The 22,818-nt window shown below is 38.5% G+C and overlaps 2 protein-coding genes and 1 long non-coding RNA gene across 6 annotated transcripts; all 3 read left to right on the top strand.

The window, feature by feature from the left end:
- Nucleotides 1-935: 935 nt before the first annotated feature.
- On the top strand, nucleotides 936-5,405 carry LOC133707205 (uncharacterized). 3 transcript variants are annotated; one of them, XR_009844992.1, is made up of 6 exons: nucleotides 936-1,434; nucleotides 2,070-2,130; nucleotides 2,450-2,659; nucleotides 3,683-3,769; nucleotides 4,250-4,371; nucleotides 5,152-5,405. It is a non-coding gene; the product is annotated as an uncharacterized LOC133707205 (long non-coding RNA). The 3 variants fall into 3 exon arrangements; XR_009844991.1 differs by having other exon boundaries at nucleotides 943-1,434; nucleotides 2,570-2,659; XR_009844990.1 differs by having other exon boundaries at nucleotides 2,070-2,659.
- A 5,794-nt stretch (nucleotides 5,406-11,199) lies between these two features.
- Nucleotides 11,200-15,152, top strand: LOC133746095 (uncharacterized). 2 transcript variants are annotated; one of them, XM_062174259.1, is made up of 6 exons: nucleotides 11,200-11,306; nucleotides 11,419-11,458; nucleotides 11,920-12,217; nucleotides 12,576-12,625; nucleotides 12,716-12,768; nucleotides 14,258-15,152. In XM_062174259.1, the coding sequence occupies exons 3-6, from the start codon at nucleotides 12,018-12,020 to the stop codon at nucleotides 14,672-14,674; spliced, it is 720 nt and encodes a 239-aa protein (XP_062030243.1). In that variant the 5' UTR covers nucleotides 11,200-11,306; nucleotides 11,419-11,458; nucleotides 11,920-12,017; the 3' UTR covers nucleotides 14,675-15,152. The 2 variants fall into 2 exon arrangements, with proteins under 2 accessions (XP_062030243.1, XP_062030242.1); XM_062174258.1 differs by lacking the exons at nucleotides 11,200-11,306; nucleotides 11,419-11,458 and adding an exon at nucleotides 11,479-11,796.
- A 390-nt stretch (nucleotides 15,153-15,542) lies between these two features.
- Nucleotides 15,543-16,304, top strand: LOC133744519 (pentatricopeptide repeat-containing protein At4g14850-like). The gene is made up of 2 exons (XM_062172615.1): nucleotides 15,543-15,841; nucleotides 16,223-16,304. The coding sequence occupies exons 1-2, from the start codon at nucleotides 15,543-15,545 to the stop codon at nucleotides 16,302-16,304; spliced, it is 381 nt and encodes a 126-aa protein (XP_062028599.1).
- Nucleotides 16,305-22,818: the final 6,514 nt, after the last annotated feature.

Genomic DNA, 22,818 nt, shown 5'->3' with positions numbered 1-22,818 from the left:
CCAATGGCTCTCAATCATTTACATAATAAAAAATAGAACTCGGTGTATGTTCATCATTTCAACCTAGTTCTCTACTTCTACTCGAAAAAAACCCAGTTCTCTACTTTTGAAGGGTAAACTTTCGCCTTACTGCTTGTTTTCTTTCTCTTTCTCTCTTAATTCCTGCTTTTTTAGTCTTTTGCTCAATTGAAAACTCATTCAGCAAAAGTCATGATTAAACTTCGATATCATTTAGAGAATCAAACTAGAGAATTGAAAATTTTGGATCTTTACTGTTCAAATTGAAGAAACCTCAAAGAATCAGATCATAGTTTGCATAAGTTAAAATAAAAAAGCAATAATCTGGATATTTGTAAATTAGCAAAGAATGAATCCTAGATTTTTGTTCAACCCAAAATACAAAAAGTAATAGAAATCTTGAATTCATAATAGTTCGCACCCTTGACTCAAACCCAAATTCCAACGAATTTTACTATTCATAAATGTTTAATTGTTCAATAGTCTCAAACGAGACAACCCCAGTGATCGAGTGAGCCAGAAAGAATAGAGGGAGGGAGGGAGGGAAATAAAGAGAGAGAGAGCAGCGAATGAAGATGGGCAACGGATTGGGTGGAATCCATGAAGGTTTGTAAAGTTTCTTTCACCCCTCGGATCTGGTTCATTTAAATCTAATGGCCATAAACCATATGTCCCCTTTTGTCCCTGAAAAGTAGTCCCGCAGGTGAGCGGGCCTGAGTAAATGAAATAGAGATCAACATCAAAAGGAGGGGACATGAGAATAAAATTGCAAAGAAAACATTATCAAACCATGAATATGGTTGAAGATTAACCAAAGTCCAAATAAGTTTTTGATAGCACGCAGGGTACCTTGAACTTGTTTAATATTGTTTTACCTTTACCACAACAAATCCGAGCAAAAGCCACACTTCTTTTGCCACGATTAGAAAGAACAGTGCAGATGAGCTTAACTTTTGGCATTGTCACCATACCAAAATTTGTTGGTGACAATTCGATACTCACGATTCGTTAGTTAAATAGACACCAACAAATTTCGGTATGGTGACGGTGCCAAAAGTTAACGTCTGGTAATCGTAGGTATCGAATAGTTTTGAGTTTTGTAAGCCTTTCAATTTTTTTATTCATTCAGATTTCTCATAAAACTGACCTCTCTTTGGACAAATGCAATAAGAAAATGGTATTTGTTTTATCGAGCCAAACCAGAGAGAGAAACAAATATCACTCTCCCTTCTTCAAAATCATTTCGATTCATCACTCTCTCTCTCTCTCTCTCAGTATTGTATTCGATCCGAAAGTAAAACCTTCACAATCTTCCTAAGCTAAGACCTACCTCAATCCATTTCTGCAAATCTGATGGTACATCAGTCACCGACGCATCTGAGTTATATGGAACCGTCTCCTCCAATCCATCTTCAGGTGCGTTGTGCGGAAAATTCAATTCTCTCTCTCTCTCTCTGGAATTTGTTTGAGATTCTTCTGGGTAAGTTTGAATATCAGAATTATGTTTATTAATATCAATTGAAAGAAAATCAACATCGCCACTAAAATCACTGTCCAGCTGATGAAGGAAATTATGATGAGATTGTTGTTTTTAGGTTCTATTTTCAGTCTTATATTTTACCGACACAAACTTGAAATTTATTGTTTCTCAGGGATTGAAGATTTTTTTTTTTTTTTAGGTTCTCGAAAGAGAAAATTTCATGGTACTTGCAAATAGAAATGGATAAATGTGAAACAAATTACTCACCTACCTTGCAGTTGGGCTTTGACAAGGCTTTAATACTGTATAATTCTCTGGAAACATAATTGCATGATTGTAGAACCCAATGGAGAGAGAGAGAGAGTAGTAGGATCTGTAAATTGTTTTACATTTTCTTAGTTTACTTGAGATGGGAGCTGGTAATCCTTTAGTTTGTCAATTTGTCATGTATTGTGATCTATGTAATCTAGTATTTCCTCTGATGGTTGGTTCAGCTGGAATTCCTGTCTATGATCATAAACAATACGGAGGATTCCAACTGATGTTTGATTGTTGCTTCTGATGATTACAGAAACTGACAACTTTGAGAAGATCTCACATGGAGCAGAAGAGAAGCCAATATTGAATTAGAGGTTGGCCTTCAATGTTTCATTTTGATTGTCATTTCATATTTGGAAATTTTTAAGAACAGTACATGAACTTAAGGCCACTCCGAATTAAGGTGGCCAACTTTTATATAACCACTACAGGAAAATTGATTATTCATGACGCAAGATTTACAGCGTGCATCAAATGCATGCCGTGAATGAGTATCATTTACGAAGTGTATTAGATGCACACCGTAAATCTTGCAAATTTTTGAAGAAAATTACGGATGCTTGTAAAGAACGCCGTAAAATCACACTTTTATTGAAATTTACGGCGTTTTCCCGTTGCACGCTGTGATTTCAGCCCACAAAAAAATTGTTCCATTTATACAATTGGCCCGTTACAAAACTCAAACTTCTCCCTCGTCTCTCTCTCACTCTCCTCACAACGTACATTGCTCCGGCCTCGTCTCTCAAAACGCAGTGACCTCCTCCTACCTCCTATTGCTCCGACCTCCTTTGCTCTCCCATTGCTCCGGCCTCCTCCGCTCTCCCATTGCTCCGACCACAGTAGGTACTTTCTTCTCTCCCATCCACAACTCTTATGTGATTGTTGCTGAAATTTTCTGTGGCTGTTAGCTTCGAAGCTTTGATTTTACATACTTGGTGTTCGATTGTGGTTTTCTACAAGTAATTGCGGTTGATTCTTGAAGTTTTGTTATAGTCATTTCGTCGAACACTTGGTGTGCTTTCCTGATTTTCACTCAGCTCGACTATTTCTCTTTTGATTTTGTTCGTCGAGTGTAAGGGTTCACTTCTTCTATGCATTTCTGGATTTTGTTCTATGATTTTGTTTGATAGGTCATGTTGTTTTCCTCTCAATTTGTTTCAGTTCTTCCTGGTACATTCCTATTTGTGCTTCTGCAAATAATCGCTAGTCTCCCTGTGTATATATATAGGATCGATTGTTTGAACCTTTTGAAATGCACAAAATCCAAATCTGGACAAAACCCAATCAGATCATCTCATCTTCATGATCTTGCTGGCCACTTTTTCACACTTTCAGTAAAGCTAATTTATTAGGAGGACTGGAGGAGATCATAATACTGAACCTTTCTTCATTGTGGCCAGCCTTGTGAACACTTCCTAGTTCAAATTTTCATATTTATTAACTGAATCAACTCATGAATAGCTAAAAGAAGAAAATTGAAACTTTGCATAAGTTTGGAACTTTGTATTGAGTTGAAATTGTCATCACATCGGATATAATGTAATGTTAAGCATGGTTAGGAGTTAGGACTTGGAGCTGAGCAATGTTCATTAAGCTTCAAACCCTTTGGAGTTTTCTGGACAATTTAGTGAGTTTTCTGGACAATTTTGTATGCCTGGTGGTATTTGGGTTTGAAGCATGATATACTTTGGATACATGGACCCGAAAGTGTTTTGGAATTTGGTATTTGCTTTTGATAGGAGGGCATTGAATATATGGATATAGAGTATATATAGAGTGAATTAGTTTAACTGACATAACTCCTTAGCCTTCTTACATGATTTGCTATCACTTTTCAGTATTTCTCATGGAGCTATATGGTGGCAGGTACTTTTTGTTTCCTCCCACGAGTACCAAAGAGTATGATGATTGCGTGATGGTGCTACTGTATACGCTGTAAAGTGTGACCCACAGGTATGATATATTCCTTAGTTGTAGTATGCTAATGATTGTGTCAACTAGGCAATATCATGATTCCTTAGTTGGTGACTAGCTATTTAATTCATGACAACACAAATTCTCATTGAGACTCTGTTTTCATCATTTTTATATTTTCCCTTTTTTTTTTTTTTGACAAAAATAGCTCATTTTCAGTTTGGCTATATGTCAGCGTATTGTATGCTTGTTACATTGTAGCTCAGTTATAATGGTATGCAGTAAGATGTTCATAACCTTCCAACTGTATTGCCCAAAACATATAATGATTCAGGGCAGGCTAGTTCACCCAATGAAATGTAAATGCTTTGTTTTTAGTACAGGTAATCGTGTTCGTATGCCTTTTTCCTTAGTGAGAAAAATTGCATGGCTGGTTGTCGTGACAAAAATTCACTTGTTTCATTTCATTTTTTATGAGAGAAAAAACAAGCATACTGATTACATTTGTGTTACTTATAGGCTGTCCTCAAGCAGTTTGGGGCTGGAGGATATGTATGTTCAGATAATTAGTTAGTGATGAGGCAGAACTAGTGCGGCATCAGGAACTTGAGAAGCTTTACATATAAACACATGCTGGAAAGGTTGGCTACTTTCTTTATGACATTTATCCAATTTAGATTACTTTTTGACCCCTTAAAGAATACTTGATTCATGTTTTAGCATTCACTGCAAGCATATTATTTACCTCCAATGACTTCTTTTCTCTGATTTGTTGATTTTGTTACTACTTTTTTTTTTTTCCTTAATATCTAGAGAAATGGCCCTCATGAGAATTTTCCTATGTCTCTATGCCTTCTATGCTTATAAAATCTCTAGCTAGTTAAGATGCCATATGTGTTGTCCTCTTTTATGAAATGAATTGGGTCAATTAGCACTACTGGAACAGTAGCATTATTATGGTTTTCATCCACAATAAACGACTTGTTTTAAAAGACAATTGGAGCCACCTAGGCAAGCTTCCATGGATGCAGAATGGATTATTATCCCAGGTTATGTTCAAAACCTTAGGCCATAAGTTTTAAGTATGTAGATTCTTAGTAAAATTGTTACTGTTTTTTCTGTTCTTTAGAAACTCTGAAACCTACCGTGCTGGAGCCCAATTGTATGTTGATAGACTTCACACCAGTTTGGGAAATCCAGCTATCACGCAATGCCCTTGTCGCCTCTGCAAAAAATATGCAGTGGCATTCATGTAAAGTCCTAGAAGTATCCTATCTCAAGTATGCTGCCATTTATTAGTATGGTGTCTAAATATTAGTTTTGGACCAATGCAGATACAATATTCTTTTGTTGGGCTAGCATTCTTTTTCTATTTGTATACTTTGTGAAGTGTAAGTTAAATGATTGTTTCCTCCTTGCAGGTGAGCAATTGAGCTGAAGGCAAATCAAGAACATTACCGATAAGATGTTTGATCATTTCAAAAACAAGATAGGAAGAGCATATATGAGATTCGAGGATGGGCAAGTTTTAGACCTCTTTTTCATTCTGGCCTCTCATTTCATTTTGAAGGCCTCTTTTGTTATGGCTTGAAGAATAGTTTCTCAACATTGGATTAAATTGAGTTGTTGAATATAATGGATAATTTTATAAAATGCACATAGTTTGTCTACTTTACTTTTGGGTGCTTAAGTTAATGTACTGTGGAAATGCAAAGAAAAGGTAACATAATAGCTCATTGAAATGGGGAAAATATCTAGGAAAAACAGACAAATTTACGGCACGCATTTGTCTATGTACGGCGTGCACAAATGTTGATTTACGACGTGCAAAATGTAAACTTACGGCGTGCATGTATTGATATATACGGCGTGCACAATGTGAAATTACGGCATGCGTAAGTGTCATGAGTTTAACATTTTCTAATTGGCAGGAAGAGATTCAAGACGTTCTTTTGGGTTCATTTATGGCGTGCTTTTTGCGCGCCGTAAAATTCAAAAATTGAACTCGATTTCACGACGCTATCTATAAAGGCGCACTTTTGCACGACTTTGCGCGGCGTAAATTGTAATTTACAGCGCGCTTTGAACGTCGTGAAAGACATATTTTCCTGTAGTGAACTCAACATAAGTACATGGGCTTTGAAATCCGACCCACCTTCCATACATGCCGTAATTTCTAGACTCAAAACTACCTAGAAACACAAAATAAGTTAGAAATGATAATGTTAAGGAAATAACTAAGCAAAATGTAGAGAGAAATGTACTAAAAACATAGTCAATATTAGTCTCAACAACATCATCTCACCTACCTGCGTGTTGGTGATGGCGTTCAGAGGAAGAATGGGTTCCAAATCCTGACTTTCCTCTGGGGAAGAGATGCAATCATGGAACTCGGTGGACTCGTCCGAGTGGTCCGGTCTTTCCAGGATGACAAGAAATAGGTTCTTGCAGACGTGAGACTTTGTACTGACCATCACAGTTAAAGCATAGACCTTTGGCCCGACATTCCCTTTGTTCAGCGGTGGAGAGAGTGCAAGTAGCTGTACCACTGGTCTGTGACGGTGGGGAACGCGGCTGAGGAGAGGAGGGTTTGGATGGAGAGCTTGTATAGGTTGAAGATCTAGTTGACCCATTGTAGAAAGAGCTTGGGCAGGACCATTTGCTCTATCTCATATCCGCAAGTTTGTACTCAAACGCCGAGCCAGATGCTATGCTACTGTCAGGGATGCCGGCGCATGGGAGCGAACATCGTGCTTGATTTCTAGTTTGAGACCGCTACAAAAAATAGGAGCAGTTGAGAATCTGTCCAATCGGGAGCTCGGCAGGAGAGCTTGGTAAATGTGGTGATAAAATCCTTGATCGAGGCTGTTTGTTGAAGGTGGAAAAGGGCAGCCTTGAAATCGTTAGTATTCCCTGAGCCAAAATGATCTAGAAGTGATTGAACAAAGGAGTCCCAGTTTGGATACGGGTGTCGCAGCTCGTAGGCGTTCATCCAAATCGAAGGCTCCGGTCCAAAATGGGTGGCCACTGTTTGGACGCGCTCATGCAAGGGAACTCGGTGAGAGCGAAGATATCGCTCGGCCAGGCGGGCCAACCAACAACATCATCACCGTGGTAGCGAGGAAACTCAACCTTGGGAGGTATGTAAACTGGTATGTCAGAGTTGCCAAAGTGTGGGGGAGTGGAGTTGTGAATGAACGAGTGGTTGTAAGGTGAGCTTGTCTGGGATTCGAAAGAGGGTTGGATGGAAAAAGGGGTAAAAACGGTGGAAGCAAAAGGAAAAGAAACACTCTGGAGGGTGGGAGAGGGTTGGGAAGTGAGTGGAGGAGGGGGTTGGCCATGCCCACAGTTGTCCGAGAAGGTGACGTATTAGGAATGGAGCCAAAGCTAATTTGAGCGGTATGAGCGGTGGAGGCTGCCGAGAGTGGCGGAGGCGGCAGCAGAAGGAGGTTGTCGAAAAATGACTGTTGAAAGGTAGCCATCTGAGCAGCGATCTGATTTTGAAAGGAGGTTTGGTGAGCTTGCAAGGCAGCAACCGTGGTGAGTATGGAATCCGTTTGTAGTTGCAGCTGAGCCAAGGTGGAAGAAAGGTCCGTGGCAGATGAAGAGCCAACAGTAGAGGTGAGCGGGAGGGACGTCAGCGATGAAGAGAGGATCGCCGAAGTCATAAGCTAAGACGGGGTGGTGGTCTGAAGACCACGCATGGCTGCTGATCCCAAATGATAGGACCAGAGAGAAGAAAAAGGAATAACAAGAAATGCAAAGCATGCTAATTTCATTCATGATATTCAAAAGGGAGCTTATATTCATACCTCCAAAATTGGTATTTAGACCTCTCTCTTTTTCTAAGTAATACTTGACTTTGTCAACTCATGTCAAATTACCAATAAAGACATTACTAAGGAAAAAAAAAATCTCTTCTTATCTCTACGAACAGTAATAGTCTTCAACTTGGGGAAAACTTTCTCCTCCAATGTAAACCTTAAAATATATATCGCCAAACATTATTTAACGTTGTAGTCAAAATTTTCAGAATTTGACTTCCCTCGTAAAATGAAGGATGAACTTCCAAAAAAAAAAAATTGCTTTATCCAAGAACCCGTAACTCCACCAAAGTCGTCCATCACCATAATCCCCAGGATTCATGAGAAGTTATACCATGATCTAGGCCAAAAATAGCTACAGATTCATTCCACGCCATAAGATAGACGCAAAACATAACTCCACATATAGGTCTCATATACAAAATCTGGAAGCAACATATTACGAAATACCTCATCACCCATATCAAACGAAATGATCACTGGCCTAATATGATGCTCCTCTTGAAGATCATAAAAATTTTGGTATTCCTTCAGTTGCTTGCGCCCATTCCTCTGTTACTCGTATATGGAGGATGAACTTCCAAAAAAAAAAAAAATTGCTGCAATTCTAAATCTTCAAAAACTGAAGGAGGTCTAACTACTGATTTTTGAAAGTATAAATAGAATCTAAAAAAAAAAAAAAAGGGGCTTTTATTGATTTTATTGGACGATGGGCATTATAGTAAAATTAGAGAGGTGTAGATAGTAAATTGGTTATTTGTAAAAGTAAGTTGGAGGTCTATTAAGTGGGAAGGTCCAAATGTCAAATTTAGAGGTATGAATAGAAGCTCCCTATTCAAAATGGCAGTGCCTACAATATAAAGACTTCAAACAAAAATTTCCACCTCGTGGATGGATGACACATGTCACAATCCGACAATACTTATCCTATTATTGTATTACCACAGGCTGAAATGAAATAATCGTTGTACTATAGCGAGCTGGCACAAAGCGACGTTGCAAGCTGGCACAAGGAGACGTTGCAATATAGAAGATACTGGAGACTGATAATGGGCTGTAGCAATTGGGCTGAAAGGTGGATAAGGGTGTCCTTATCATATTTGATTTTAGCACAATTTTTTAATCTTTCGTAGCTTACATCTTTTTTTGCAATCCACTCTACCCATTCTTCATGTTAGTGAGATTTGAATCCTGGACTTCTATAGTGTTAGTTAGGTCAGCTGACCTAATCTTGCTTTTGCGTTAGTTAATTCTATTGTAGTAGATCTTGTGATTTTCTGGCAATTTATATTAAATGTTATTTAAGCTTATCTATTTTCTCATTTGGATGGTTTATGCTTTGGTTTCTCTACAAATTCTCAAGGTTCTGGTCCAATTAAAGGAGAGAGTATTAAGTGCACCGACGTGTATTTGCACCAATATCAATGGACGGTTGGGTAATATTAAGTACATTTTTTTGTTATTAAAAAAAATTTGCCTATAAATATCAATGGTTGAGATCTGCTGATTCATTTGCACCGCCGGTGCATAGAAAATTTTTTCCGATTAAAGAACCTATCTCTAACAAGTTACGGAGGGTTATCAATGTTATGGACTGAGAGCAACTCCAACAGCTTCTCTATAATTTCTGTATTATAGAGAAGCAAAAGTCAAAGTTTTTGCCTATTTTTCTTCTCCAACTCCAATAGATTCTCTATTTTACAACAATCCCTAAAATCTCCATAATTATTCCTTAAAATTTTAGAGATTGCTGTAAATTTAGGGAATTTGGTTTTCTCTTTCCTCACTTTCCCTAAAATGGAGATAATTATTGGAAATCTGTTGGAGCAGAAGAGACTTAGTTTTCCTTAAAATAGAGAAAAATCAAAATATAGGGAACCTGTTGGAGTTGCTCTGAGTTTTTGCAATATATTGACTATTTTCAGCGAGCTCACATCGATTTGGTAAGAGGGGATTAAAAATAAGGGGAAATGATCATTTATCCAATTTTAGCTTAAAAATTGCCCACTTACCCAAACACTCTAAGAGATTATTTCCCTATTACCCAATTAAGTATTTTTTTATTCTTTTTTATTTATTTTTGGGACAATTTTGCCCCCTCCTTCTTTGTCACTTAGAGAGAGAAGTGATAGGAGACCTTGCCGGACTCCGGTGACGGAATCCGGCGACCGGTGACTGGAATCCCGAATCCGGCTATCGGGCCGGTGACCGGATTCCGGCGTCTAATTTTATTACCCCCCAATAATACCCAGTAATCATATTATTGCCCCCCAATAATCATATTACTGCCCCTCAATAAACATATTATTGCTCCTCAATAACAAATTTATTGGGGATCAATAATTAGTGAAAATGAAGATGTTTTTAATTTTGAATGTTTTAGTAGGTTTATCCAAATAAATAATCTTATTATTGCCCCCCAATAATCTTATTATTGTCCCCCAATAAAAACATTACTGTCCCCTAATAATATGATTATTGCCACCCAATAATGTGATTATTGCCCCAGTAGAAACATTATTGCCCCTCAATTAAGCATGCAAATACCAACAAAAAGCAAACCTCGTTGATCCAAACACTAACACCGCTTCAATTTATTCCAAATTTATTCACAGACCATCCAATAAACCCTCATCACAATCCACTTCAAAAAACTCAGAGCTAGAAGCCAAAATCAAAAATCAACTCTTCTTCGTCTTCCTCACATCGCATTCTCTCAAACTCCCACAGAGAGAATGCATCATCCCACACAGAGAATCCATTCTCTCATCCATGATGCAATAGTTTTTTTTTTTTTTTTTCCTTCCCCATTCTCGCAGCTCTTCCCATCGAAATCAGAAAAAAAAAACCGTCTGAATTTTTCTCCGGCCACCCACGCTTCCCCTGTGGACACCCACGTTCCTCCAGCCCGATTCCGGCAGGACCGCCTTCGTCTTCTCCAGGCCCTCTTCTCCAGTCGCTCACCTACAGCCCATCTCTGACCGGTCCCAGCCCCGACACAGCAACACCCCTGCTTGCTCGTCCGTACCGGCCTCATCCAGGCCTGCAGGTGCCCCACGCCGGCGCTCTCCACCGTCACAGCCACCATCTCTCGACGTTTCCAGATCACCGTCCCGGACTAGACGGCATCAAGGGACCTCCTCAGATCACCGGCGATCTCAGCGACAACCTCCGGTATTCTCAGCCACGACCTACACGCCGGACGAAATCAGACCCAGACCGCCTACAACCTGCGGCACCTTGGCGTCGTCGCTCGGCATCTGGCCGTCCGGCTGGAGAGAGAGAGAGTCCGGGAGGAGAGAGATTATGAGACGAGAGAGACGATGAGTTTCAATTTGATTAATGGGGGCAAAACTGTCAATAGTTGTTAGATTGGGTAAATGAGGTTAAAAAACTCTTAGTGGAGTAAGTAGACAATTTTTAAGCTGAAATTGGGTAAGTAGTCACGGCCCCTAAAAATAATGTATAATTTTGATTCACCTTATAGAAACAACTTTTGATCCATAGTGGCGTGTCATATGTGTAGTGGTAAAAGGTGTAAGCACAGCAACTCCAGGTGCTAAATGGGTTGGGCTCAAGCACTGCCAAGATTTTTGGGCTAGAAAAAAAAAAAAACATAGGTATATACATGTGTTTTGTTTTTTCGGGGAACACTCTTTACCTTTCTCAATCCCCACTGAAGTGACCTCCCGAACTCCAGCGCGTTTCTTCACTTCTTCTCCTTCTCTCCGTCTCCGAGCTCCAGCCTCCAGGTATCTCTCTCTCCCTCTCCGTCTTCTTCTTCTCCTTTATATTCGGATATTTCCTTTTTTTCTGAAGTTTCTGATTTCTGAATTCTGATATTCACTTCTTTGGTTTTATCAGATATTTGGCAAAGGGGGCTGTCACTTTACTATCTTGATAGGTACTACTAGTTCTTTGATGGGTCTTTTTCCATATGTTTTTGTTGGGCTGCTTAGGAAAATGTAAAAGAAAATTGGTGTTTGTTTAAATTTTGAGCCAAAAATTACAATGTGTGTAGAGAAAAGTGGAAAGAATATCACTTTAGCCAAGATCTGTCAATGGAACTAAAATTTATTGGTCCCCAACTTGAGTGTAAAATTTTAGAACTGGTTTGGTGAAGCTATGTGTTAAATTATTCAGGTTAGTGTCAACATTTGTGGCTGAATTTTTTTTTTTTCTTCCTTTGTTAAGAAGTTCAAGCCCCACCGAGCTTGTAATCCTAGATCTGCCCCTGCTTGGGTAGTGCTCTTCTTTTGCTTGTAGAAACCCTTCATATTCTCTCTCTCTCTCTCTCTCTGTGGAATAGAGTGTTTCAAATTTTGAATTCCTTTCCAAAGTTTTGAAATAGAGGGGACTGTGCAGACACAACAACCCAGACATCATCATCATCGGGATGGATTCTCAGATTAAGCCATTTCTTCCACATATCCAATCACACAACAACTAGCCCTTAGTGAGAGATGTACCACTGCAGCCGAAGATTGCAAGCAACGTTTTGGAGCAGACAAACCTGGGTCCGATTCCAGAAGCAACCATTTTGCTCCAAACCCCCCCATGGTCTGACTACATACGACGAGTCGTTGAAGAAGCTTGACAAGCTAGACTTCTTGACTGCCGCTAAAATGCTCTTCACTGACCCGCCCAAGAAAAAGAAATTTGGGTATCCTTTTCTCTGCTCTTTTTGTTGTTATTTGTGCATGCATATCATTATTTAGAGACTTCATATGATAGAGGGAGCAATGCCCATGTGTTTAAGCTTTAAAAGATACAACATTGTTGACTTTAAAACCAGTGGCTGTTGTTGTTGTTGTTCAAGGATTCATCATACTGATTTCAAAAGATTCATTCGCCGTTTTATTGGTATTATTTTTCGCATTGAAAGTCGACACATAGTTACCTTTGTACATTGTCAATCATTTCCCGTGTGTTCTAGCTTATTTGCCAAAGAATCATTATTAGCATTGTGAATATTTGCTACATCCCTCTCAGTTTCTGAGACCTCTCCTTTTCCTTCTCAGGCTTGATTTCCATCTGGTACAACTATTCTTTGCTTGTATGCCTTCCTTGGGTATGTAAGTCAATGTCCTTGATATTTCATATTTTGGTTTTGTCCCCATGGTTTCAAGTTACTATCTGAAAACTTATTTTCCTGTAACAGCTGTATATCTGGTAGCTCAATATGCTCGCTATGATATGAGAAAAATGGAAGCAGTAAGTAAACATTTATGCTTTGTGCTGAATCCCCGATATCGTATTGTGTAATGGTGCATATACATTAGTCGCTCTTTCAAGGGATTGGATGCCATGTGGTGTTTCTTCCTTCATAGATCATTATCTGTCCTCTTATTTTCTCTCACTCTTAGCTATTTGCACTGAGACCATCTCTTAGCTATTTGCACTGAGACCATTGCTTGAATTTAGTAAACAACCTTAAGAAAGACGCTACAATGGATCTATTACTGATTTTTCCACCTGACTGTTTAGCATGCATACATATGTGTATATGTAAAACGAACTGTTCAAATGTGAATGTGAGCATACATATTTGAATAATACTTTCACTACCTTTGTCTTTTCCAGATTTTGATTTCCAGTCTCCACAGGATTGTTTTATAAATTAGATTGGAGCATCTCCAATTAGACATAGGTTTTAGATGTTTACTTGCAGGTTTGGGGTAGATGAAAGAAATTAAATAGTACTGGGCGTTAAACACCTCAGGTTAGCGCTTGGACACTTGCCAAGTTTCAAATGCAAACTCTTTTGCTGAATCGGCCTCTACTATTATATATCGTACAATTATAGTAGAAGCTTGTGATGATTTTTTGGGAAGATGAAGCATTGAATTAGCTGACATGCATCACTGCTACCTAATTTTGGGTATTTGCACAAGCTTACCACCCCATTAATTTTGTAACTTGAGTTTTTCTACCTTATGCTGACCCCATTTCTAGGAATATTATGTTGTTCCTTCAATAATCAATACTCATGTATCATGAAACCTTCCACTCAGTGATTGAATTCAAAGGCTGAGAGGTGTTTTTAAAGGCACAATATGATAACATTTTGTTTGATAAGAGCATATATGTACCAATATATGTGGATATCAGTAAAATTCCTAGACTTCTCTAAAAGATAGATACTCCTTTGCTTGACCTGTGTTTGCTAGAAGACAATTGGGAGGTTGGACAATTAATTCATTTAAGAAAAAAGTAGCACAGAAGCTCAACTAGCTTTGAGAAACAATTATCTCATAGCTTTCTAACCTTTTCTTTTAGATATTTCATTAATTTTAAGTAGCATCTAGAGATATTCAGAATTGACGAAAACCAATGTGGATCTACATATATGTATATATACGTGACTGATCTCGGGGTCGATATTGATTTGCAAACTTCAACTGAAATGCAGAGCTGTGTGAATGGTGTGTTTACTCTTTTCTTGTTGTGGGAACTTTGCGACTCCCCGAAGTCCATTCCAGAATCATTATGTACATATATACATGAATTATATATACTACAGGCAACTATTTTGTAAACTTTGTATATTGTTGTAAAAGCATCTTAATGTATAAGTTTGTACAGCGTAACTATTAAGCATGATGAGCTTTCCCATATCAATGCCATGCTTGTTATATGGTTTCCAACGGTTTCTTGGTTGCCTTTCATTTGTTTCTCAATCCTTACCAAATTTTCATCCCAGGAACTGGAGCAGAAAAAGAAGAAACAAGAAGAAGAGAAAGTGGAAGAAATAGAACTAAATGCTACGAAAGAAAAAGAAGCAAGATCGGTTCCGGAGCTTTCGGAGGTGAGAGAGAGATTAGAAAAACTTGAAGAAACTGTGAAGGGAATTGCGGCTGAGACGAAGAAACAAACCGTCAATGGCCAAGCAAAAGGCCATGAAGGTGACAGTGCAAAGAAAAGTTTTGGAACTGAGGCACGTACCCTGAGTAGTTCAGAATCTAGCAAGCCAGTTGAGAAAGACCCCCTCAAACAGGATTCTGTAGGGCCAAGGCCAGCTGCAAGCAAGGATAGATTAACCGCTGTAGGAACAGTTCCTAATGCTTCTCCAGAGGGCAAGATCCAAGATGGCGGGCCTTCTCAAGATGCTAAAAGATGAAGAAAATTTGTTACAGTGCTTCATTGTCTATGATTTTGTGAGTAGCATAGGCAACAGGGAACACAATTATTGAACGGTTTGAATTGATGCATAGGTTTGCTTGAACTTCGATGTACTTGCTTGTTCAGCCTTTCTGCTTGCAAGGTGGGAGAAAGTAGTTAGTTACCCCTTTTCGCCCAGTTATAGGTCAGTGAATGCATGCAAAAAATGAGATGCAGAAACTTAGGATGCAGAATTAAAATATAATGAAATGCAGGGTGGTAGTAGGATTAGTGAAAGCTCTAATTTAAATGAACATATGTTGTGTATTCTTGTGTTATTTGCAGAAATCCATTTGAAGTAGAACGACTTGTTGCAGAAATTTCTGTATTGATTTCTTTGGGGGATGGATTCAATGGAATGGTGTAGAATTTGTTGACATTGTCCTTGTGTGCTGATGTTGTGATATAAACGGAGTACTGTAGAATCTTGGAGGTGATTGTGGTCATTTTTCCATGTAGTGCAAAAATTTTGAGGGAATGTGTCTCATTGGCTATTTAATGGGTTAATTGTGGCACACGCTAAACACCACCGCAGCCACAACCCAACTCCGCCGATCCACCTCCATTGCTCTCCACCATTTCGTCTCCATGCTCCGCCACCCTGCACTTCTCTCTCCTCTCTTTCACTCTTTCCCTTCACTCGCTTTCCTTGAAGCTTGGTATCGGTATCTCGATGCAACCGTTTTCCTGGTCAGCCCTCATCATTTCTACTCCAAATGTAGGATGGCCCTTCATGCACGCAAGGTGCTTGACAAAAATTTCCCAGAAGGATGTGGTCTGTTATGGGGAGGTGATTGTTGGGTTGGCGCAGAACTCGAGGCTCATTGATGCGTCTGGCTTTTGCTGACATGAAATCTTGTGATGTTGGGTCTAGCATGTATAGTGTTTCGGGTGTGCTGAAGGCTGCAGCCGAGCTTGCTGCTTTGGAGCAGTGTAGGATACTATATACGCATGCTGTTGTGACGGGGCTTGATGTGAATTTAGTTGTAGGGACTGCTTTGGTTGATGTCTATGGGAAAGCTGGGTTTGTGTCTGATGCTAGGCAGGTTTTTAATAAGAATTTTCTGGTGCTAAATCTTGTGGATGCAGTGTCATGCTGGCAGCATATGCACAACAAAGGGATAAGGTTTCAGCATTCAAGCTTTTGTACAGGATGAATAGAGCTTTTTTAGCAATTATGACGTGCTTTGGCAATGCGGTTTTGGTTTCCTAAACTGATTGGTGGTTAACCCGAATAAAGCAGATTACGAGTTGGAACCAACCGTTGAGCATTATACGTGTTTGGTTGGTGCCATGGGCCAGGCTGGTCAGTTGGAAGATGCTAAAAGGCCTGCAATGACAATGCCTTCTGTGCCAATGTTGCAGTGTGGCGAACGTTGCCAACATCTGCATCTTATCATAAATCACCCAGTTTGGCTAGGTCCATGGCTAAACGGTTATTGTAAATTGACCCACAGGATTATTTAGCTCAAGTGATCGTTGCAAATGCGTTATTATATATCCACAGGAAGGTGGATGAAGTTGCACAAGTGAGGAAGATGATGAAAGATATGAGGGTTGAAGAAGGTAGGAGGAAGGAGTTGGATTGAAATGCGGGGGAAACTTCATGTGTTTTTGGCTGGGACAGAAGTCATCAAAGAATAGATGAGATGATGCAAAGTTGGCAGAGCTGATGGAGGGGATAGAAAAATTAGGTTATGTGCCATTGCAAAATGAGATGTTGCATGAGGTTGGGGTACTGGAGAAAAAGGAAGCCCTCTGGTATCACAGTGAGAAGCTGGCAGTAGCATTTGGGCGGTAAGTGGTGTTGCACCACACGGGAAGTCATTAAGGATTGTTAAGAATTTGAGGATTTGCAGAGATTGTCATGAGGCTTTCAAGTATTTCTGTAGGTTGTTGGAGAGAGAGATTATTGAGTAACATATATTTTCAAATGGATAGATATGGTAGTTTGCTAAACACAATAGTCTCTAGGACTTGTTATACGTAAGTGAACTATCCATGTGCTTGCAATTGGACATAAGGACGACGAATTGTGAAAATGACTTGCAAATTTAGTCTAGTAAAAGCATCTACGTACGCTAAAAACTATAAGCATCTTTGGTGTTAATAATAATATAGATGAATGCAGGTTTTTTTGGTGATGGTGTTTGAATATGCTAAATTGACTAAGTGGGTTTAGCTTGACAATACTTGTGTCAATGATGGTTTGTTTTTATATCGATGATGGTTTGTTTTTATTTATTTTTGAATTTATCTCTGTTATCTCATATGGTGAATGCAGTTTTCGCCATATATCGATGATGGTTTGTTTTTATTTATTTTTGAATTTATCTCTTTAGTTATTCTTCTTTCTATATTTAGGTTAAAAGAAAAAAAAATCAGTTTTTCTAACTTTTAAGGGCAGAATTGGAATTTTAAGGGTCAAAAGTAAAACGTAGGGTAAATTGAGTATTTGGTAGGGTGACAATAGCCGTACCCAAAATTTATATTCCTCCGCCAATATTCTATATTAGTTGATGTCATATTTATACTTTAACAAGTCTTTATCCATTTAGTTGCTTAACTAAAGCAGTTTTCTACAACATTAACTACTATTTATTTTATTTTAAGGAATTTAATTTATTTTTATTTTTTAAATTGACATTATTGTCCTTGTTGGTTATTTCAATTTCTAAAGTTTTTTAATATTAGAGGGTTATATTCGTCAAATTTTTCAGTTTTGGAGAGCAAGCTCTCTTCTCTTAATAATAGTATAGATTAGTAAAAGATTCAGCAAGCAGTACAAAAACGAAACACCCTTATGGGGTCGACAGAAAGAATCGTTCCTTAAGGAACCCTAAACACCTATTCTAAGACAAGAACAAGCTCCAGGCCACCCCGAGTACACCCACATTTTAAGGAAAATAACGCACCTTTATTTCAAACAAAGATCAACATCCTCCGAAGCAAATAGTAAAATGAACCCTCAGAGAATGTGAACTTTGCGACCTATTAAAGAAACTAAAAGCTAGGAATGGAAGATGATAAGTCACCTTCCATCCCTTCTAAAATTAAACAAGCCCAGGAATGAGAAACCTAAACAGGGACACCCAACCTAGACCATACCCAGGCCCAAAACAACCAATCAACACAAACCCTAGCAGAGTTACTGCCAACTTGATCATCTCCGCCGCCGCCATCATCGTGATCACCGCCGTGATCTACACCAAACCTGCCACCATCACAACTCCAGCCTCCCAACCCAGCCGACGCATGCCAAACCATGTCCCAGCACTCATGAACAATGCCGCTGTCACGAGTAGAAGACCTCGACCAATTTCCGCCGTCGTCAACAGACAACCAAACACCCTTGGCCGTCGTCCGACCTTCGTCAAACCAGTCCACCCAAAGTCGAGGCTTTGGGAGCAAATCCGGCCACGGTCTAGCACCGCTCGCTCTTGTACCCACTTCCGGATCTCGTACGGAATCCGCCTCAAAAACCCGAAATAGGGTCCAGTTGGCATCCCACAAACCAAAACCACCAGGAGCCACCACTTCTGGATCGGAGGCTATAGCCATAGCAGGTCCGCAGATCAACATGACCAGGAAAAGAAGTCGAAACCAGAGTTCGACAGGTTCAGAAGCACGTTGACGAAGAGGAACTTCGCCTCCATCCTTCCCAAGCTGACCGGAGAGAGAGGAGAAGCAATCTACCCAGGCCAGAAACTTGACGCCGCCACCAGGAAGCCTTAGTGAAGCCATCTCCTTATTATGATAGTACATCTTGTACTCCATTTTAAGTCTTAACACATCGTAATAATTATATTTACGAGCATGAGACTATGAGTCTCATGACTTAACAAACACTATAACAGGAACGAAAAATTAATTACGGAATTTAATTTCCAGTAATGTTCTAAACATCTAACTTATTCCATTCCATATTGATCTGAAAAGGCAAAATAGATTATTTTCCTATTTTGACATTCCTGTTAACCAAACGGGACCTTAGTATTATTCCTGTGAGTGTGAAAGCTACTATAAAACTTGGGGAGCTTCTATTCATACCTCCAAAATTGGCATTTGGACCTCTTTCTTTTTTCAAGTGATAGTTGACTTTGTCAACTCATGTCAAATTACCAATAAAGACACAAAAGAGAAAAAACAAAAATTAAAAAAAGTCTTTTCCCTTTTAGAGGTATGAAATCAACAAATATTCATCCTCATGCCATTTTTTCCCTTTTGTTTTTGTTATGATCTTCATCCTTACCAAGCAGCGGAGAAATCAACAGACCAGTTCCTTACTTTGCAGTTCCTCGAGTCAATTTCGGATATGCAATATTCTCTAACCAAAACACCAACAGACCACTTTCGCTTAAAATCATACTTATCCATTGGAGCGTACTGTTTGAGCTAATATATGAAACGAGGGAATCTTAGGAAGTTGAAAAAATGAACTGCTCTTAGCCTCTAAAGATGCGTATGCCTACAAAATACAACAATAAGCAGGGGGGGGGGGGGAGAGAGCTATCAATTGAAAGTTTTTTTTTTTTTTTTTTTTTTTTTTTTTCAGCTTAGTTATATCAAGAGTAAAATAATATTGTGAAACGTTCAAAAATTGATGGAGGTCTAACTACCGATTTTGGAGGTATATGAATAGAACACTCTAAAAAAAGTTTTTATTGATATTATTGGATGATGGGTATTATGGGAAAATTAGGGAGGTGTAGATAGCATATTGGTTATTTGTAAAAGTAAGTTGGAGGTCTAAATACCAATTTTAGAGGTATGAATAGAAGCTCCCTTCATTCAAAACGGAGAGAAACAAAGAATGATTGTACAAAACCGAGACTAGTCATATACGCAATTCCGCATCCCCAGCAATAGTCATATAAGTTGTGCTGGGTCAACTTCTATCATAATGTAAGACAGAGACTAGTAATCAATGAAGAAAGAACCATTTTCCAAATTTTGCCAATCAAGTCAACCAATTTCCAGAGACTTGCTTTGGAATGGACTGAAGCAATTTTGTTGCTGTTTCCACGATTATACATACGTAGCTTCCAAAATCCTTTTGCTTCAACTATGTTGACTTCAGAGCTATCAATTGAAAGATTTTTTTTTTTTTTTTTTTTTTTCAGCTTAGTTATATCAAGAGTAAAATAATATTGTGAAACGTTCAAAAATTGATAGAGGTCTAACTACCGATTTTGGAGGTATATGAATAGAACACTCTAAAAAAAATTTTTTATTGATATTATTGGATGATGGGTATTACCCAATTAGGGAGGTGTAAATAGCATATTGGTTATTTGTAAAAGTAAGTTGGAGGTCTATTAAAGGTTCAACCACGTGAGCAGTGTGCTTGCGACCCTTGCTTTTTTCTTTTTTTTTTCCTTGGTTTAAAATTATAGTATGCTTTTTTTGTTTTTTTTTTTAGAGAAATGAAAGATAATTTTATTGATTGTAAATCAAGTTTTAGGGAGGTTCTATTCATATCTCCAAAATTGGTATTTAGACCTCCTCACGTGTATTCAATTGAGAGTTTACAGGATATTTTTGTACTTTAAAAGTCTATGGGTATTCAATCAGGATTTTAAAAAGTCTTTTAAAATCTTGATGTATTCAATTTGGATTTTAAAATGTCTGCCAAAATCCGGTGATATTCAAAACTCTGAAGATTCTCAAGGATTTCATTAAATGTTGGATTGTGGAGGATTTTAGGGGGCTAGGTATAAATACAAAATCCATTCAGAAATCTGCTCACCTCCCTAAAGATTTTGACATTCTCTCTCGCTCAGAAGATGAAGAGAGCTCACTAGAAGACGTGTAGAGACCTCTTTCAATTCTCTTCTCTGACCAACCAAGGTATTTTTCTCATCTTTTCTATTTTGACGTATTTGATGTTTGTTACTACATGATTTTGACGTTATCGGGTTTTGTTGTACTACATGGTTTCTATAAATTAGGGTTTATGGGTCATCTTTTTTGCTCATCTATTGTCCTTGGTTTGGGTTTCATAAATTGATAACTTCGTGTTCAATACTTTTGCATAATCTTGATTCGTGGTTGGAGTTGTTTGAGCCCTAGAGGTGTTGATGGTTGCTGTTGATTCGTAACTTTTAATGATGGTTGAGGGCTTGTGAAGATTTCAGGCTAGAACAAAAGCTCTCTTCTTTTTTGGTATTAATCTTCATAGTCGTTGTACATTTTTTTATTCCCAAAGACTTGTTTTCTAATTTTCAAGCTCTCTTCTTTGGTAGATTGGTTCATGGTCTTTCAAACATATATATATATATATATATATATATATATATATATATATATATATATATATAGAGGACCGTTCTGAAGAGGACGTCCGCAACCCAGAAAAAGTGCGGACGTCCCTCCTCCGGCGTTGAGAAGGCGGCGATGGCTGCGCTGCGGTTGCCGGACGAACTCTCTGAACATCCCGGACCACTTTCCAGTCGGGTGGACTCGCCGGTAACCACTTTCCAGTCGACCTTGATCGGACTACCACTTTGCAGTCGACCACGCTGCCCAGACCTCCGACCTCGATCTCTTTGGCCTTCGTCTTCACTGCAAACTGGTCTGGGATGCATGTAGCCACCGTCCGGCAAGAGGCGCGCCGACGTCGGAGCTTGATCGCGGAGAAAGGAGGGACGTCCGCACTTTTTCTGGGTTGCGGACGTCCTCTTCAGAACATTTTCGTATATATATATATATATATATATATATATATATATATATATATATATATATATATATATATATCATCATTTGGGTAGTTTAGTTTTCATTTTTGGATTCTGATGGATTCCTTGTTTAGGAACTTGATATTTGTTTAGGGTCTAATCTGATTTTGTATGCCACTAAATTAGATTTGATTATCTTTTTTTGCTTGATCTTCATGCTATATCAGATAATGGACAATTGTCTACCTCTTCAATCCATAAATTGTGTTGCTTCCCAGTTTTCTGTGGCCTTTAATTGGTTTTTCACATCAAAACATGATGATTACATGATCTCATTACATGGATATGACCAATAGGAGTTGCATGTATCCAACTAGTAATTAATAAGGCTACTTTGTGGTGACCTCTGTTATATATGACTTAAATTCTTGACACTATACTTGATGCTTAATGTGAAGAATTTACTATTGATCGATTGCAAAGTGCATGGGATGATGGTACAGCAACCTTCTGGGATATATATGTTTTTTTTTTTTTTCCTTTTCTTTTTTTAGCTTCAAGCAATTTTAGAAAAGCAACTAGTGCCTAAAATGCTCATATTTCTGATTAATGGACGGTCTGATGTTGTCTTATCTACCTTGAAGAATATGTGTCTTACTGTTATAGTTCTCGGAATACAATCTCTAGGGATGAATTATACTCCGTCCTTTCTTTTCTTGCAGATCATGAAGACTTGCTTATTGGATTACAAATGCATGCATTCTCTTGTATTTGAGTCTGTCTTGCATTCTGAAGTTTTTGTTGGGAATGCACTTATATGCATGTATTCTTGGTGGAGACATTTGATAGAAGCTACAAGTGTGTTTGATGATTTTAGGACTAAGGATCTGATTTGATGGAATGCAATACACTATCAGGTTATTCTCAAGATGGAAATCATGGTTATTTCTTGTAAAAGGTAGTCCTCGTTTCAGATATTATGCAAAAAAAAAAAGACTACCTTTACAAAAAAATTGACCTTAGTAACCAAAGATGATAAACAGGGGCAGTATGCCATATTGGATTCTAGCAAAAGTGTTTTAGTTAGGTACTATTGTGAAACAACAGCTTAATTAAGTTACAATTTAGTTATCGTTTCATGGGAATTAAGTTATATTTCATTACAGTTTTTGTAGTTTGTTGATCAAAAGCTCTTTTTATGTAGTTAGGCTTGCATGCTAACCAAATTAATTTGTTTCAGGCAACGCCCGAGCAGACTTAGGTGACTAAGCAAGGACTTTATTGAGCAAAAGGTCAACTAGATTCACCAATTCAACAATTGTTTACCAATGATAGGAGGCAAGAAGAGTGAACCAGAAGATATGGTACTCTAAGGCTGCACTACCTTCGGGAATTGGTGACTCAATTTCAGAGTACTACCTTG

Source organism: Rosa rugosa, chromosome 4 (assembly GCF_958449725.1).
Source record: "Rosa rugosa chromosome 4, drRosRugo1.1, whole genome shotgun sequence".
NCBI lineage: Eukaryota > Viridiplantae > Streptophyta > Magnoliopsida > Rosales > Rosaceae > Rosa > Rosa rugosa.
Note: the sequence above shows the minus strand (reverse complement) of the source record. Positions and strands in the feature narration are given on the sequence as shown.